We start from the raw sequence: 19847 nt of genomic DNA on the forward strand, positions 1-19847 counted from the left end.
AAAAAGCAGGTTAGTATTTCAAAATCCCCATCATTTTATTAAATTCATGTGCATACCATGTAGACACACATTGATGCTATTCTGTGCAAAATGAAGTACCATTTACATATACTTGACATGATAAGCATATACACACACATGCACAAACATGCACACTATATATCTCATATTTTTTGAGAAAACCACTTGGACAGCTTGCATGCTTGCATTGGTGGGCCTTCCTTTGGCTTCACTTCCCACCTGGCTTCCCTTCTTCCCTTTCTGTTTTTTTTTTTTTTTCCCACTACTTTGCTTACTGGATCATATTGGTGGGGTGGCAAGCCAGGGATGGACCAACGAATAATTATACCCCTTGATAACTTAAGTGTCATGGCATGGCACTGAGTGAGTCCTCTCTGGCCCAGCCGAGGACATTAGTCGGTTAATCTGCCCATGGCAGTTGTGTGGAGGTCTGGAATTATTCCTGGTCTCCTGCTTGTAAGATGCTGCTAAAGAAGTCAAACCCAATAGAGATTCATCTCCTACTGGCTAAATCCCCGAGATGCTAGTTGACCAGGCTGTGTCTCTGGACCGCAAGATAGAATTTTCCTCACTCCTTCCTCCCAAGTAGACCAAACTGGTAGGTCATTACCATTTAGCTTTCCTAGGCTCCTTTTCCAATCGTGTACAGTTACTGCAGTATCCGATCAATGAGGGCTTTTGCTTTATCAAGGGTAGATGAAGATCTCTGGCTGTGGATGAGCTGTCCATGACGTAGGTGTATACATCATCCAGTCTTATTCTGGGAAATCATTAATCCATTACTCTGATGACTCCGCAAAAGTAGTAGATGGCTGCTCGCACAGATGCTTAAGAGTGGTCATGTTCTGACAGTGAGAAAAGGTCGTTTTAGATCATGAACTTTTTTTCTATGACCCTTACAGCTCCTTGAGCTTGAAACTGGGGCTAAGGCTCACATGAGCTCACTGACTGGAGCTCAGCTGAATAAGACCATGAATTGATCTTCTTGCACAGAACCCCATAACCATGTGACATAAAGGAATAATCTGGAGGGGCAGGTACAATATCCTAAAATAAAACTTGACCCTGTATGATTTTACTCTTGTGTGATGTACAGAGAAACCAAGCAAACAAATGAACTAAATAAAACAAAATGAAACTTCAGACTCTAAGACCAACTACTGGTTATTTGAAAGAAAGAGGGATGGGGGTGGGTAAACTAGGTAAAAGGTGTCACTTGTATGGTGAAGGAGAGATTTTGACTTTTAGTTGGTGACCTTAATGTAGTATATATGCAGGTGTGTTTTTTCTTTTAATGATGCACACCTAAAACTTACATAAGGTTATAATGCAGTGTTATTTCAATGAAAAGAAAATGGGGTTCAGGAAACAAATGAAAATAACAAAGTTGGATCCTTTGAAAATTTTCTTTGGGCATATAGACTAAACCTGTCCAGGATCTAGGGACTGAGTGAAAGGCTCGCAGGCCTTGGCCCTTGGCCCTGTTCTCAAAACAGGTTTTGTTAGTTTTTTTTTTAAAGATTTATTTATTTATTCATACAAGAACCGGGGTACAGGCCAGATGTGCGGGAGGGTGAAAGGATTCACCAGAGACAAAGCGGGTAACAGAACAGACAGACTGATGAAATACACTGCTGAGGGGAGCAGTGGGTGAGCCAGGAGAGGTCTGTGGTGCCATGTGGGACCCCCGCGGCCAGGATCGAACCAGGGCTGCAGAGACTGTGGACAGCTTTGCAGTGTGGCGCTCAACCGCCTGCGCCACCAGGGGAGGCCCCTCAACAGAGGTTTTGTTCTCTTTCTTCGGTGCTGGCTGAAGTATCTGGTGTCCCTGAGAAGGTGGAGTCAACATTCCTCTCCCTTCCAACTTTCTTTTTCAGTCAGCAGGTCACCTATGTCACTGAATGCCTCACCTTTGCATCAGGGAAGGTCATTTGTAATGTGATTATTCTTCAGGCCATGCATGTTTTTGTCTTTGAACTTTTTCTCTGATACTAAGCATTGGGAACAGGTTCACAAAATGGTATTTAGTTTGTTCCAAAAGTCACCTGGAAGTCAGAGGTTGAGTCATTTTTATCCTAAAAAATTGTGGCTGTGTTCTGCTGGAGAGGCTTGTTGTAAAAGTTATCAGAAAATAAAAAGTTTGCATCTGTTAAAATTTGCTACTATTGTTAAAGTTGCCATTCCCATCCTTAAAGAGATTGATCACATTATGAAAATGAAACTAGAACTAATTTCATAATGTCCTAATGAAGTCATCTAATTGGTTTTCTTGCCCTCTTATTCCTACAGTACTTTACACAGTGGTTCTGATCAAACACCATTTCCCTCGAGAAAAGATATGAACTCAAAGAAATAATAATACCCATGTGATTTGAGTTTGCACTTAACTGCCAACCCCTTGTTTTATCTCTATCTCCCAATTACTCTAATGCAAGTAAATAACATACTGATAAATTGTTTTCCAAGTGGGATTATGCCAGTTTATACTCTCACCAACAAGCAGGCTTGGGACACCTACTTTGGGATTTATCATTATTGAGGCTACTGTAAGGAATCTCTTTACTTCACCCCTCAAATATGGAGGAAGTCATTTGTCTCACTTTCAGTTCCACTGATAAAATTTCTCATTCCTTCCCAAGCATGTTTATTCTTCCCCTACTTATAAGCACCCTCTTCAGACTTCCATCCTCACTTTCATTTAATGACATTACATGTTTTTATTGAACACACAGAAACATATTTATGTTTTTATGTAAAAAGAGAGTGGCTGGCATGCCTGTGTTTACTCTTTGCATCCTTTTTCAAGTGGAGAATGGGTTCCTGACCATGTCAAGACCTGGCTTTCCTTGGCATCCTCTCCCTTCCCAAGGATTTGGCCTAAAACTCTAAGCCCTCTTTTTCTATCATGGTTCTCCCTCATCATGCTTTCAGTATACAGACCTTCCTTCTGCTCTTTAGCACTAGCAAATATGTCCCTGGCCTAGGGCCTTTGTGCATACATTTTGCTAGATGTAATATAGCCATGCATCACTTAACTTGGAGTCACATTCCTAGGAATGTGTCATTAGATGATTTTGTTATCCAAAATCATCTTCAAATCTAGATGGTACAGCCTATTGGGACTACCATTGTATATGTAATACATCGATCAAAATTTTAATGATACATGACTGTACTTGGTCTAGACATGTATGGTTTCTAGACATTTGTGGTTTTAGTGTCATAATGCAATTATGTAATTTGTGAGAAATCAACTGTCACCTCTGCAAGGTGAGCCCTTCTCTCATCATCTCTTACCTTTGTGTTACATCATCATATTTTATTTTTTAAAGATTTATTTGTTTATGCATACAAGAACTGGGGTATCAGCCAGAGGTGAGGGTGTGAGAGGATTCACCAGAGACAGAGTGGGGAGCAGAACAGGCAGATTGACTGAAATACACTGCTGAGGGGAGCAGCGGGAGAGACAGGAGAGGTCTGCTGCACCATGTGGGTAGCTCCCTGGCCAGCCAGGGATTGAACTTGTGTTGCAGTGGATGGCGATAGCTTGATAGCACTGTCTTTAACCCCTGCACCATGAGGGAGGCCCCATATTTTATTTTTACCATATCACTTATCCAGATCTGACATTATCATTTTTATTGTATTTCTTGTTTGTTGGTTGTATGTTCCCATTTATGATGGTGGGAAAACCACCGTGAGAGTATAGTCTCTCTGAGAAAAGAACTGCTCCTGTCTTGTTTATTATTCCATTCCCAAAATCTTGAGTAGGGTTGGTAGAAATAAGGAAAAATATTGTATGAAGTTTAACTTTAAATTACAACTCTTCTTTCTGTAGTATAGTTTGATATTTCCATTTAGATTCCCAATCCATCAGAATTTATATTGATGTAGGGTGTGAAATATTTATCCAACATTTTCTTTTTAATGGTTAACTATTTGTTCCAATACTTACCAAGTTTTTCTCCCACATTTGTTTTATCAAATTCTTAAAAATTCAATTTGAGATGTTGGAATTATGTTCATTAAATATTACTTTGAAAAGAACATATGCCACACCATATATCATTTTCTTCATAGACAGCTCATGCATTTCTTGATAAAATTATTCCTAACTCTTAAAAGTGTGGTTCTATTAGAAATGAATCATTTTTATATTATTTTTCTTTCTTTTCTTTTTTTTAAAGATTGATTTATTTATACAAGAACTGGGGTTCAGACCATCGGTGCGGGAGGGTGAGAGAATTCACCAGAGACAGAGCAGGGAACAGAACAGGCAGACAGACTGGAGACACTGCTAAGGAGAGCAGCGGATGAGACAGGAGAGGTCTGTCCCACCATGTGGTTTCTCTCTGGCCAGCTGGGAATTGAACCCACACTTCAGAGGCTGCAGACAGCTTCACAGTGCGGCGCTCAACCTGCTGTGCCACCGGGGAGGCCCATTTTTACATTATTTTCCTAGCTGACTTCTAATTGAGCTAGCATGTGGAAAGCTATTGATCTATTTATTTATCTTTATCTATATATCTCTCCAATATTATATCCCATCAGACAAACCTCTTATTAGTTCTAGCAGATTGGTTAATCATCTTGAGGGTTTTAATTTTACAATCACGTTATTTATAATGATTATTTTTAGTCTTCATTTTCCTTAATTTTATTATTATTTTTGTTTGATCACATTGGTGTGAACAAAATTCACAAATCTTTAGCTAGATTGACTATGAAATAGGAGTGAGGACTCAGAAAAAATCAGAAATGAGAAAGGAGACATTACTACCCAGATTAAAGAAATAAAAGTTTAGAAAAGAATATTTCAAAAAAAGAATATGCCAGAGAATGGGACAAGCTAGATGAAATGGACAAATTCTTAGAAACTACAACCTACCAAATCACAGAGAAATAGAAAATGTGAACAGACTACACTAGTTTGCATATTGAATCAGTACTTGAGAACCTCCCACAACAAAAAAAATTCCCTGGACCACATGTCTTCACTGATAAATTCTAAAAAGCATGTGAAGAAGAATTAGCACCAGTTGATTCAAACAGAATCTCTTCCAAAAAAAAAATAAAATAAAATAAAAAGGAAACAATGTTTCCTTATTCTTTCTATGAGGTCAGTATTACTCTGATACCAAAACCAGACAAAAACTCTATAAGAAGACATAGATCCATATCCCTTACAAATATTAATCAGGAATTCCAAAAAAAATACAAACTGAATTCAGTAGCATATACTATGACCAATTGGGATTGATTCTGGGAATGCAAAGATGGTTCAACATAAAAATCAATGCACTATATCACATTAATAAAGTAAAAGAAAGCCACATAAACATCACATTTGATACAGAAAAAGCTTCTGACAAAATTCAACATCTTTTTATTATAAAAAATGTGAAGAGGAATTGAAAGACACTTCCTCATATAATAAGAATGAAATATGAAAAACTGATAATTAACACTACAGTCAATGGATTCAGTGGAGACTTTTTATCCAAAGATCAGTAACAAGTCAAGGATTCCCATTGTTACCACATCTTTTCTAATGGAAGGAAGTTGTTTGTGAACAGATGGAATGATCATATATAAAATAAAGCCTAAAGAGTCTATTCAAAGAAACTCCAACACTATTAGATCTAAAAATAAATTTAGCAAAATCGCAGAGTATAAAATCAATGCCTGTCTATGTTCTAACCCTGATGAATTCACTTGAGGACAGGCAAGGGGCCTATAAGTCAACAAATCAAGGACCACCCCAATAATATGTGGTTCTGATTATGAAATATTAAAATGGAGTAATGCAAGGAGAGACCACTAGGGGCCAGATACTTTAATTCTGTAAGGTCCACAGGAATATTAGTCAAGGACTTTTGAGCTCTATTCCCCCTGGCTTTCCCCATGAACTTAAAGTTTGTTCCTTCAATTTTCACATTTCTTTTTGTTAAGTGTATCTTTTAGGGGTGTGTCACTCATGAAAGCAGAATTGTCTCTGCTATATCCCACAGTGGGTTAAATATCACTAGGGTCATTAGCAGGTAGGATGTTTATTTTCTCTTTTTGCACATTATATTTATAACTTTTCATATATAATGCAAATATCATATATTATATATGTATGTACATGATAAGAAATTTCCTTTTTCTCTTGTGCCATCCTTGTGCTTTATAGCATCCTTAGGCTTTATAGCATGAGTAGGCTTTTGTGTCTCTCTTGTCACCTTGAAAGGGTTTTCTGTGTATTTTTTCCATAGGTGGAAGGGAATAGATGCCTTTACTTTATTCCTCAAGCAAATAGTAAAAGGATTCATTATCAGAACCACACTTGTATGAGAAGACAGAGAACAACTGTATTGGGTGGACTCTCACCACTTCTACTTTCATGGTCCCCTTTTCATAATTCCTATGAAACACGCTAGATAATGCCACATGAAGTGTGAGCCCTAAACTATTTGGACATGTTTGTGTGCATGTGCACTTGTGCACACACCCTTGTGTGTATGTGTTTTAGGGGGTGATTTGGGATATGGATATGGAAAACAAGCTGAAAATAGTAATTTCAATTCATGATTCTGTTCAAGTAAGTAGGTACAAAAATATATGTAGGAAAAATTAAAATTGAACATTTCTAGTGTAGATATTTTTCACTTCCAAAAATCCATCATTTTAGTATAAATTTATTCTGATTTTCCTTATAAGCATCTTGTATGGATGTTGGCTTACCAATCTGCCATAAGACATACCACAGTTTGAAAGTGTGGGGTTGGCTAGAAATCAGACACTGTAGAAAAATACACCAAAGGTCTATGTGTTGATTTTGGATTATAGGATGTAATCCACTGCTTGGAGTGATAATTGGAAGTGTTATGACATTTGGAAAGGACACACTTTCACCATTACTGTTGGTCTTATAGCAAATGTCTGCCTGGCACACACATGCTATTTGAATAGATAAAATTTAGCATTGACCCACGATTGCCAAATGTGTTGACATTTCCCTTGCTGCTCTTCTCATCTATTGAAATGTAGCACTTTTTCTAACCAGATGCTAATAGAAGGACATACTTTACTCCATTATTTCTACCTGCATGTAGATGAAATGGGTTGTGCAACAGAACTGGCTCATGCATGTTGTTTCACTGGTGATTTAGTTAGGGAGTTAGACTCTGCGGACAGGAGCAGGGCTTGCTCATGTTACGTGAAGTAGTAGTTGGTTTGTTGTGAATAGTCACTTGGAAGGATGCCCAGAGAAAGATGAATGCTAGAAAGAGGAATTTTCTAGAAAGGGGGAACATGGGGTGTGGTGGGGAGGGGGAGGTTCCCTAGATGATTTTAAGGATCTCAGAAGACATTCTTCTTCATTCTCATGATGTACCATTGAGTGGGCCTAGATAGGGCTGCCATTTGCACAGCCTCCATGCAGCTGTGAGAATACTTCTCCCTGAGATGTGTGTGTACATCCTTCAAGGCCATGGCTGTCTCCTCAGCCATCTACTCTCTGCAATTTCTCCCCTTTACTTTTTTAATCAGATTCCTTATATCTGATTATCCAGTTTGAAAGTGGCATCATAAGCCTGTAATTCATCAACTTGGCATGTTCAGTTCCATTCTTATCTTAATTAATTTCCATGAAGTGAATTCCTTCAGCTCCATTCTGCCATTAAACTCAGGCCACATCATAGATTTCCTGATCAGCTGATGATTGACTATCCTTGAATCAGGGGCCCACCCCAACCCAGTCAACTGTGGCTGTGGGAAAGGGATGGGATTCTAGAGAAAAATGATATAAATCATGTAGCCTAATTGCTGCATTTCAACAATGACTTTGGGCAGATTAATTTACTTAAAATGAAGCTGTAAACAGAGTATGATATGAACTTGATATTTCTGGAAGTACTGTTTCTCATGTATGTTTGTTTTAACCATTGCATGGTGGAGGCTTAACAGTCCTTGGCCCTGATATCAATTATTTCCATGGCTGCAGCTGACCCCCCTCAGAAGCTAGCCCATTCAATTTTGATTCAGAATAAGTACTAATGAGAGATTATCTTCTGGCAAAACATTCTGGAGTGTTGAAATCATAGGATCAAGCAGAAAGTTGGTTAGAATCCCAACATGTAGCCTGTGTATCTGTACACTTGACTTCAAAGTCAAAGAATTCAATCTGAATTAATCAGTTCTGTTTCCACATGTTTATACAGCTAATAAATCTTTTTATTATGAGGACAAGGAGACAGAAAAAAATGGAAGAGTTTCCTTAGAAACCTTCCCTTCTTTGCCTGTGATTATTTAAAGTGAAAAAAACCCATGAATCATTTTATAGGATTTTAAGTTATGTCGCTTTTCTTGATAAAATTGGTCTACCTTATTCTGTAAATTATTCAGTATATATTGTGAAATGCCTTTTGTCTTTAGGGGTTACTATTGCTGCTCTAGAAGCAGTTTTCCCCGATGCATTTTGATCCCATCCTTAACATGTCCTTGCTCTGTGTTCCAGAATCACCACAACTGCAGCATGCATGATGGACCTGAGAAGATACCCCTTGGATGAACAGAATTGCACCCTGGAAATTGAAAGCTGTGTGTATCTGTATTTCCTTTTCATCCAAATGTTTTTTTTTACGCTTCCTTGTCCTTAATTTAGCATCTTTTCCCAAGCCATGTATCACTTTGTTGTCATAGTTTTTACTATCCTAAAATTTAGAGGTAGAATCTTCTACTCTGCAAATTTTACTGTCATGGCAGAGACTCAGCATAAAAGACTTCTTTATTCTAATCTGATTAAGATTCTGTTTACTGTGCTGAAATATAAGAAAACAAGTGCTCCCCATCTCATACATTCGGTGAGAAGAGCGCAAACAGTAAGATGCAATTTTCTCACAATATGCTTCATCACACATGAGTGGCTGTACTCCTGGGACCCCTGGCAGTTGAAGTGTAACTCATTTCCCATCAGGAACTGAGCTTTACAAGCCAGCTATTTCTGCATCTTGGCAATTTTCTTCAATTTGAAGAGTATTCAGATGCCTTATTGATAATTCAGCATTGAGCACTTCAATGTGAGAGCCAAGAGCTGCCTGGTTATCACCTACCAAACCGGTGTCCTCCTGCCACCAGAACTACCCCTCCTGGCATGTCCGAGTGTAGCTGCTGCCGTTACTTATCCCCACTGGTTATATTTGATTTATAATTCATCTCAGTTGGACTTAAATTGGCCATATTTACATTGTATTTTTTTTTTGAATGGCAAGTGACTAACTTTTCAGCCTCACTTAGAATCTTGTGGCTAAAAGTGAATACCTTTGTGCATAACCATATTGGGAAACTTTACTGGTGGGAGGCCAGTGTCCAGAGACCAGAAGAAACCAGCCCAACTGTGCCCTCACTGCCGCACTGGTCACTATCTTGTTTTCTGAGAGCTGTGTACTCAGCAGTTGAGGGACATGAAATTAGGTCAAGTGACATTAGCCCAAGGGACAGAAGGCTCAGGTGATTTCCCAACAGTTGAACTTTTGTAAGAAGTTAAGTGAATTCCATGTGGTTGGAGGACACAACCCCAAGCTGGAGTCACTGAGTTTCAGGAGGGCAAATTTGGAATCTAACAAGAAAGTGACTTCTATTTCAACAGTATGAGCAACAACAAGTAGCTTCTGAGAGGGTAGATCCTGTCATGGCAATGCTTGAGCTAAGGAAGGAAAGACTGCTGTAGAAGAGAGCTCCTTGGTGTGTAGGGCTCTCCTCCTTGGAGAATTCCTGGTGAAAACATTTCAGTGGAAGACTGAATTTTCCCAATGTTTGGGTGACCCAAATGTACATATCTCTGTGTTGGGAATGGGCAAAAGGAAGGTGTGGTGTTATGTCCAAATAGGAGGTAAATTCATCAATCCACCAATTGAGCTAATAAATGTTTATTTGATATCAGCTCTTTACATTTTGTTTAAAGCACAGCAATATATAGAGAAAATAGACAAGATGCTTGCCTCCTGGCACTTATATTGCCAAAGAGAAAACAGGAAACAATTAGAAAACAAATAGCGATAAATGCTTTAAAGGAAGCAAAGTCTTATAAAAGACAGAAACTTCTGAGGTTGCTTATAAGATGGAGTATTGGAGAGAGAGGGTCACTGCAAAAGGATCAAAGTCAGGTGCACACATGGGGAAGTGTTAGCCACATGGAGATCTGAGGGCACATTGGGTGGAAAGCACTGGAGCACTGACACAGTGTACTGGTCTGAGCTGGAACTAATGTTGAGCAAGGGACAGGGAGTCGCATGCACAGCATCCATTCCTGCAGGATCTCGGAATCCTTATAAGGAGTTTGGGCTTGTTTTGCTCATTGCATTGGAAAACATTTGAAAATATTCAGCGGAGGAGTGACTTGGTAGGGTGTGTACTCTATTTGAGGTTGCCATGGCTGCCAGATGAGAATGGAGTGTAAAGAAATAGAGGGAAGGTTGGAGACAGAGGTGTGACCACCATGTGGGGAGAGGAGATAGCCAATGGAACTAGAAGGATGGAATTAAGTGCGGGAGCCATCATCCTTACAGTTTTGGTTTACTTGTTTAAAGCCAAACACTGAGAGTCTGCCTTCTGTGGTATTATATGTTCAAATAAAAAACTCCATTATATTGAAAAGCTATTTTTCTCCAAGTATAAGTTTTATAGACTTTGTTGGTTAAGCTGACCTCCTCCATTAAAATACTCCTAAGGGCCTTCCCTGTGGCACGTGGTCAAGCGCTGGGTTGCGAAGCTGCCCGCAGCCTCTACAGTGCCGGTTCGATCCCCGGCCGCCAGGCGAGGGTCCCACATGGCGTGCAGACCTCTCCTGCCACCCACTGCTCCCCTCAGCAGTGTACTTCGTCAGTCTGCCTGTTCTGCTCTCCGCTCTGGCTCTGGTGGATTCTCTCACCCTCCCGTGCTTCTGACTGTATCCAGCTTGTATAAATAAATAAAATAAATCTTTAAAAAAATAAATGAAAGACTCCTAAGTGCCACAAGTAACACTGGATGTTATCATCTTATTGTTCTCCAGAAGCACTGTTGAGTTCTGGGTTTGGAGTTCTAATCTGGCCAGTAACCACTCCTTTTTCAGATGAGATCATTGCACAAATCTCTAAGGTCCACGAGTGTCCCAACAAAGGCATTTCTAAGGTTGCAAAACCTCATAGCCAGGGACTGATAGGACCATTAGAAAATGCCCAGGACACTGCTCTTACTCTGAGAGTTTCTAATGTCATCAAACACCAATTGGTTAAGTTCACCTTTAAGTTTGTAAAAATTTAGTGGCTTTTGAGCAGAGTTGCCTTTGAAAAAAAATCTTCATACTTGAGATCTCATTTTTCCTTATAACCATCTGATTCAATACTGTTAGTATATATATTTAAAATTCATTCTGTATAATGTCCAGGCCAGTTCTGCAATTAGGTTTAGCAAATAGAACTCTTGTCAGTGCTTCCCCCATTTCTGTTTTTCAACATCGTCTGGTACAAATCAGAGGGTATGTAATTCAAGAATATTTGAAAGGTAGCTCTTTGGTGATGCTTCTTCTCATAGACAAGCACATCAAGCAAATCTACTTCAAATGGGGCAAACTGTTGCTTCCATTTTTTTAAAGATTTATTTATTTATGCATACAAGAGCTGGGGTACAGGCCAGAGGTGTAGGGGGTGAGAGGATCCAGCAGAGACAGAGTGGGGAACACAATAGGCAGATTGACTGAAGTACACTGCTGAGGGGAGCAGCGGGCGAGACAGGAGAGGTCTGCTGCGCCATGTGGGTAGCTCCCTGGCCTGCCGGGGATTGAACTCGTGCTGCAGTGGCTGCAGTTTGCTTCATAGTGCAGTGCTTAACCCTTTGCACCACCAAGGAGGCCCTACTTTTTTAACTATAGCTTCTTTAGTCTGTCGTGGAGACAAAGTGATGAGTTTGTATCTCTATCCCCTCTTCTTTCTCCTGTCAGATGGCTACACCACGGATGACATTGAATTTTATTGGCGTGGTGGTGACAAGGCTGTCACTGGAGTGGAGAGGATCGAGCTCCCTCAGTTCTCTATTGTGGAGCATCGTCTGGTCTCAAGGAATGTTGTCTTTGCCACAGGTGAGTCCTGCGTCCACTCCTACTCCCTGGATGGACTATGGCTGGTGATGGTTTCCTTGTGAAATGCCCTGCCACTGACCCTCAGCATCTGTCATTCAAAGAAGCTCCACCATCCATCTCCATCACCTTAGGTACCCCTTCTCTGTGTCTTAAGGGAAATGGTAAGACTTGATGGGTAGGAAGGATCGAGAGACAAGCAGATGCTGTCTGGGGCAGGTTAGTGGAAAGTTAAAAGGGTAAATTTCACTAACCTGTGTTTGATAACATAAGTGACTCTCATCTATACAAAAAGGGACATTGTTGACTTTGGAAGCAGAAAGAAAGGGGAAAGAAGGTCTGAGGAGGGAATACTGTTCTTCCAGGAGGAAGCAAACTTCTCCCACCCATGGATAGTGGGCAACCTCAGTAGTCCATGACCTTGGCCACAAAAGTTAGTGGTGCCTCTTCCGACACAATCACGTGCTCCTGCTCCTGTCTGGTTAAGGTTATCCCAGCTGTGATGTCATTGTCACCTACCCAAAAAAGTAACAGGGTATCTTTTGCTCTCCTGTCTGTCCCCACTAAGATTTTATTAGCTTACAACCATGTGTATTTTACAATGATTACCTTTGCATTCTTTGAATGCTGTTTATTGTCTTGAAGATGGTAAGCAAAAGTGCTTTGCAAATTGTGATAAAGGTCACAAACTCTGGGTTGAAAATGCTAAGTGAAAGGAGATCTAGGACCCCATCTCAGCCTCACTTGTCAATATACCTTAAACAACAGTGCCAGGTGGGAAATTAGCTCCAACCCTGGACCCTGTGATGACCTTTGTGAAGTCTTGATCTCTCTGCCTATTGCCTCTGGCTAGAATGCCTTTGACCCACAGCAACCTGCCTTCCTTACCACCTTACTGCCCAGCTGCCTGGACTTCCCTCACTCACGTTTAGCCTAATCCAGATGCCACTTTCTTTGGGAAGGCTTTTTGACCCTGCTCTGCTCCCATACTCCCTCCCCATGCTAGCCTCAGTGGTTTCTCCGACTGTCTGCATCCTCAGGATACAGCTTTCGAAGGAGGGGCCTATTTGGGTCCTGATGTAGCCCTCCCAGTGGCCACCTTGTGAATGCCAGCTCCTAGGTGGGCAGCAGCTGTCACGGGGTAAGTGAAGAATGAGTCAAGTGCCCCTCCCCTTTCCTCCACCCAAGCCTCTAAGACCCAACAGACAGGCCAAATACAAACAAACCTGCATGTTGAACACACCAGTCATGGTCCGTTTTTATGCAGTTCTGTCCTCTGTTGCCAGAGGTCCTGCAGATGTCCCTGCCGTCTCCAGAGAGGATGTGCTGAGGCCTTGGGTGGGCACTGAGAACTAGCAGGAGCATAGGCTTCTCATTAGGAGTGATTTCCACGACCAAGAAAATCGCCCTGTGATGTATTGCATAAATGATATATTCTTTTTCAAACTGGATTCAAATTGTTCCATGCCCCAAGTGATATGAAGAAAAGGTCTTCTCAGCACACAGCACTGGTGTTCTCTCTGTGGAATCATCCTGCCCCTGCCTGCCTTTGACTAGAAACTGGCAGTGAAGGTCTCTGGGGTGCTGACATGAAGCTCTTTTATTGCATTTTGATGCAACCTCATCAGAAAGTCTGATAAGGTGTTTGTGGAGGGTGCAAGTGCTTCCAAGAGAAATGGGCTTCCTGAATCCTCAAATTCCAAATCACTTGAGAGTACTTTGTGTCAGTGTGCATTCTCTTTCTTTTTTTTCAAAATATTATTTGTTGAAGTAACATCACATTATAACAATATACAATTCTAATATGTGCGTTACCATAAATCAACTTCTAAATAAAGTCCACCACTAAATGTCTAATTCCATCCTTTACTGAACAATTGACCTCATTTGCCAGATTTTCCCTTCTGGTAACCACTAATTTGGTCTTAAACAAAGTCTAAAAGTAGTTTGTTTTCATTGTATTTAGTTCATTGATTTGAGTTATTTATGTACCACATGCAAGTGAAATCATTCAGTGTTTGTCTTCCTCCGCCTGGCTTATTTCACTGAGCACAACACCCTCTAGTTCTATCCATGTTGCTGCAAATGACAAGATTTCATCTTTTTCTGATACTTAAACAGTATTCTATTGTGTTTATATACCACATATTTTCATCCAATCATCTCTTTTTTTAAAAGATTTATTTATTTATGCATATAAGAACTGGGGTACTGGCCAGAGGTGTGAGGTGGGTTAGAGGATTCACCAGAGACAGAGTGGGGAACAGAACAGGCGAATCTACTGAAATACACTGCTGAGGGGAGCAATGGGCGAGACAGGAGAGGTCTGCTGCACCATGTGGGTAGGTCCCTGGCTGACGAGGGATTGAACTCGTGCTGCAAAGGCTGTGGATAGCTTCACAGTGCTGTGCTTAACCCCTTGAGCCACCAGGGAGGCCTTGCCTAATCATCTCTTGATGGCACGTAGGTTGTTTCCAACTCTTGTCTATTGTACATAATGCTGCTGTGAACATGGGGGTGTGTATATTTCTTTGAATTAGTGTTTTTCATTATTTGGGTAAATACCCAGGAGTGGGATAAATGGATCATGTGGAATTTCTTTTTTTTTTAATTTTTTGTGAGCAATCTCCACAGCACTTTCCATAATGGCCACACCTATTCACATTCCTCCCAACAGTGCGGAGGTGCCCTTCTTTCCAACACTGGTTTCTTGTCTAACAAGAGTCACTGGAGGAAAAAAAAATGGGAGTTTGTGTCTGGAATTTAAGATTAAATTAAATTAAAAATGAGATTGATACATATAGCAATTCCTTCTTTTAACATTCCATGTAGTATCTACACTAGACCTATAGTGAATGTTGTTTATAGATTCATTGGGCAGGATGGGGGTGATGTGCAGTGATTGTTAATGGGTATTGAGTTTCTTTTTGGAGTGATGAAAATATTTGAAATGGATTGTGGTTATGTTTGACTGTACAATTCTGAATTGTACTCCTTAAATGAATCAATAGTATTGTATGTAAATTATCTCTCATTACACCTGTTATCATCCTCAGCATTTTGCTGAGAATTGAAAGGCTTAATTACATAAAATATAAAAGATGATTTGTCTTTAAGTACACATTCAATAAATGAACTTAATACATTTTTCTGTTTTTTTTTTTCCTATAGTAACTTCTGTGTCAAAATCTGAGTTTTGACCACTGAGCATATTTTTTTTATTTTAACATTTATCATTTTTTTATTTTTTAGACAATATTTGCTTACCCCACCCCCTCAGATTGAGTCCCCATAGAATTTCCTTCCCTAGGGCACCCGTGCACCATCACCACAGTCCCCTGTTCTCCTTTCTTCCTCCCTCTGATCACTCTCCCTCCTCCTCCCCTGCAGGATGTCTCTGATTTATAATTATCCATTTTTGCTTTGTTGTGTTTTGTACTGTTATTATTTTTTACACTGATGTCTTATTTGTTTCCCCTATATTCCTGCTATAAGTGAGACCATCCAATATTTTTCTTTTTCCTTCTGACTTATTTGCCTTATAAGCAATTCCAAAAGATGGAGGTAGACAAGAATTATTTTTGCCAAAGATGTATAGGTAAAGAGCAACTCTACTACAGTTGCTAAACTATCAGCTTGTTATTTCATAGATTCATTTGGATGACTCTTATCACCACAAAGGTGACATGATATACCTGACCACATTTTTAATGTGTTCCTCACAATGTTAATGTCTTAGTGATATTATTAATTTAGGTTGGATGAGAGATCCATAGCCTTGTTTTTGGCCATGACTTACTGCATTTGAGAAAGGGTTGAGATCAGCATCTTCAATAGATAGTTTTGCCAAGGAAGCCCTGAGTTGGAACAATGCACTTGTGTTCAGGGACTGTTCCTCTGTCTGTTGGCTCAGCATCTAATTGGGAATCTGACGACATCTGCATTGCCACATAGGCGTCCTGTGCCTTTCTGCTGTAATTTTCAAGCTTTCTTCTATTATTGTTTTGAAGGGTATGTTTTGGTGTGGCTGAATCAATAGTTCTCAATGTTACATTATTAGCACTATGATCACTTGGGTAGTTTTCTCCATAGATACAGCATATATCATGGCATTCATTGTGTCAGCATAAGGACTTTGTTTAGTAGAACTATAAAATGACTTTTATATGCTCTTTAAAATGCACATCAAATGGCAAAAGCCTTCATGTAGTAGACTAGATCTTGACATCTCAGAGAATTCTTGTGTTTATTAACATTCTGAGGTCTTTGTCTCAAGGCATCTTGAAAGGTTTTTCTCCATATGACCCTGCTGTGTCCTTTACCTCCCCTGTCTGAAAACAATCTTATTCAGCTATAAGTATATCAGTGCAGATACTGTGAACTCTCTCCTGCGTCACTAAATCTAGTGCTTTAGAATATTATTGTTTCTCCAGTATAGCCCCTACTTCAATTTTACCAAGGCCAGTCATGTATGAATTGCTCTCTGACATGGTTAGGAGCTAGATGAAAGCACAGGTACTTTTCATCATTTTTGCTGACTGCTCTGCTGTCCATTCCCACCTCTGGGATTAGGATTTGAGTTAGAATTTTACTTATTACAATAGAATGCATTTACTAAATTAATGCATGAGAAAGTAGTCTATTATCTTAACCAAAAGCTCTGTCTTAATGAATATGTTGAAAAATTTCCAGCGGTTATAGTAGTTCTGAAGTCAGATTACTGACTCCTTCCTTAGGGCCCTGGATGACTTTCCAATGTTTGGCTGTGCAGCTGTGTCACTGATCCCATATCTCAAGGGACAAGTGTTCCCAGCATAGCATCAGTGGTACTTCATTATATGGATATCAAGATTTGTTTCTGTTGGGAATGGTTTCCCTAAAGAAGATACACTTTGGAAAATGTTAAGAAAAGTGGAAAGTTGAGGAATATGATAGATCGCTTTATCACTCAAAAAATATATATTTGTTCCTCTTCCCTGGGAGAGGATTAACCTTTCCCACCCCCAGTGGTATAAGAATTGAGGATAAGACTTGCTGGGGAGTATGTGTGGCACTTCTACTATGATGTCCAGTAGTGATCTAGGCAGGGGGAAATTAGTGAATATTAGCGCAAAAAAGAAAAACAATTGCACAAGCAACAGAGATTTGGAAACATTGTTGTTATAGCATAAGCTAACCAAAATTGGTAGAAACAATGAGACACATTAGAAGCAAGGAACAGTGAAAGTTAAGTGATAAGAAAGGCATGAGCTTGTCATGAAATTTATAATTAAGATCCAGTTACTTCAATAAATATATTAAGTTGCCATGAGATTTCAAACTACAATTCAATAAAGATCTTGAACACATTGAATATTAGACTTGCCGTAGGGTCATGGAAATAAACCAAATATTTATGTTTTTATCTGTCAGCATACAGATATTTGTGGGCAGCCTATGATAGTGTAGACATTTAGCTAAGCTTTATAGTATGTGAAAATACATTACTTCACAAACTGAAGAATCACTCAATTTATCTTGGTAATATTAACAATTTTTATTATTATTTTTTTTTTGTGGGACCCTCGCTGGTGGCCAGGGATCCAACTGGCACTGCAGAGGCTGTGGGCAGCGCCATCAGGGGAGGCCCAACAATTAAATTGTTAATGGGAAAGAAAATAAATCAAGAGAGTGATCACTTGCATTTGGAGGGAAGGAGAAGAAAGGCTTTTTGACCAAGGGTGGATAAAAGAAGACATTTCTTAAGGAGGGAACAGTGGGTGTCAGTTCATAAGTTGGAAATAGGGACAATTATTTTGAGGCGGTGAGGACACTCTTGTTTAATGCGCAGACACAGCAGATAATAAAACTGGAGTTAATTGGGGAAATCTTTTGGAGAAAGGTAAAATTCCTGGAAGAGTATTTTGACCTTATTTGAACCAAAGAACTTTTGATTGTGGGATAACATGGAGAGACAATGTTGTGTCCCTGAAATACATGTTGCAACAACATCAATAATGGTGACACCAAGGCCATGATGAGGCTCAGAGCCAGCCCAGTGGCACATCATGTCAGTGATGCACATACACTTAGGAGATAATATAAAACAATAGAGTGTATCAAAAGTATGTCAAGGGGAGCTTTATTCCATTCCAATGTGGGGAAAATTCTGGAACAGAAATCAACTTCCCATCAAACATTGAAGTAATGGCTAACCTTCAAAACAGGTCCATGATTACATCTCTGTTATGAACTTACCTAAGGCTAAGAACAAGCTTTAAAAAATCACAAAGAACAGATGAAATGGATTGATTCAACTAAATACAAACATTTAAGTACATCTTCCTCAGTAAAACCCATTACAAGTCTTAAACAACTGGGAAATGCTTGCAGAGAATACAAGCAAGAGTTAGTATCAAAAACCTTAAATTATAGGTAAAAACTGTGCAAGGGAGAAAAATGAGAAAAATTCTTCTACAGTGTAATGAAATCATTTGTAAGATTATATACAGAGGGAAAAAACCATGTAGGAAGTATTCAATTAACAAAAATAATTGAAAGGATAATTCTTCTCAAGGAAGTTAACAAAAATTATGGTTAATAAATACTAATAACACGTTTACAAGATGAGAAAGGCACTTTCATAAAGTACTTGTTATGCCATGTACACTGGTGGGAATTTTTTGCAAAGTAATCTGGCAATAGGTATCAAAAATTTCAGAGATGGGCCCAGTAGTTCCTCTTTTCACACATTCATCCTAAGGAAATAAGTCTGAATATGGCAAAGAGACTATCCTCACAATGGAACATTACTCAGCAATCATTAAATATAAACTCATGCCATTTGCAGCAACATGGATGGAGCTGGAAGGGATCATGCTCAGTGAAATAAGCCAGAAAGAAAAGAAAAATACTGGATGGTCTCACTTATAGCAGGAATGTAGAGGATCCAAATAAGGGATCAGGGAAAAAAACTAATTATAATAAAGTAAAAATCAAAATCAACAGGCAACTATAAATCAGAGATACTACAGTGGGGGAGAAGGGAGTAGGATCAAAACAAGGATGGGAAGAACACAAGGGACCATGGTGATAGTTCATGGGTGAATAGGTGGTGGGAATTTTACAGGGACTATAACCAAGATGAAAATGCATCTATTATACAAAAATTAAAATGGTGTAAAAATATATAAAATAAATAAATTTTAAAAAGACTATCCTCAGAGATAATCTTAAGAGTATTCTAGTTTTTCAAAAAATGAAAATAACCTAAATGTATAGCATTCAGGAATATGTATTTATAAACTATAGAATCATGTATATATTTGATGGGAGATTAGGAGGAATTTAGAAATGTTTACAAATAATCTTTTCAAAATGTGCAAATGTTTATGCTATGATGATGATATCATTTATGCATTTGATCAGAATAATAGAAACCACACACATACACACACACAGAGCTTGAGGGAAATTTTACAGATTGTCAGCCTTTAAGTGCTTGGGCTATGAGGTGATTTCTCCTTTTTATAATTCTGTCTGAGAATGTGGTTGATGCTAACGTAGGAGATAAAGGTCTTTCATCTTCTACATAGAAATAATAATGATATGAGTGTCTCTGACTGCTAAAGAGAAAGCTAGAAGGACAAATCCAGAAAGGGACAAGGATACAAGTCTGAAATGCATACAATTGGGCACAGGAGGAGAATAGGCACCTGACAGGCTTGAGTAGAAGGAGGTCAAGACCGAA

At 39.2% G+C, this 19847-nt stretch overlaps 1 protein-coding gene across 2 annotated transcripts in view; it reads left to right on the forward strand.

The window, feature by feature from the left end:
* Positions 1–19847, forward strand: part of GABRB3 (gamma-aminobutyric acid type A receptor subunit beta3) — a gene marked incomplete at both ends in the record, with an annotated part of 169794 nt that overhangs the window by 132649 nt on the left and 17298 nt on the right. For both annotated transcript variants that reach the window (XM_084253898.1, XM_084253899.1), the window contains 2 exons: positions 8522–8604; positions 11984–12121. In XM_084253898.1, coding sequence (XP_084110024.1) covers positions 8522–8604; positions 11984–12121 — 221 coding nt within the window. The remainder of the gene's footprint in view (positions 1–8521; positions 8605–11983; positions 12122–19847) is intronic.

Source organism: Talpa europaea (genome assembly GCF_964194135.1).
Source record: "Talpa europaea genome assembly, chromosome: 14".
In the NCBI taxonomy this organism is placed as follows: domain Eukaryota; kingdom Metazoa; phylum Chordata; class Mammalia; order Eulipotyphla; family Talpidae; genus Talpa; species Talpa europaea.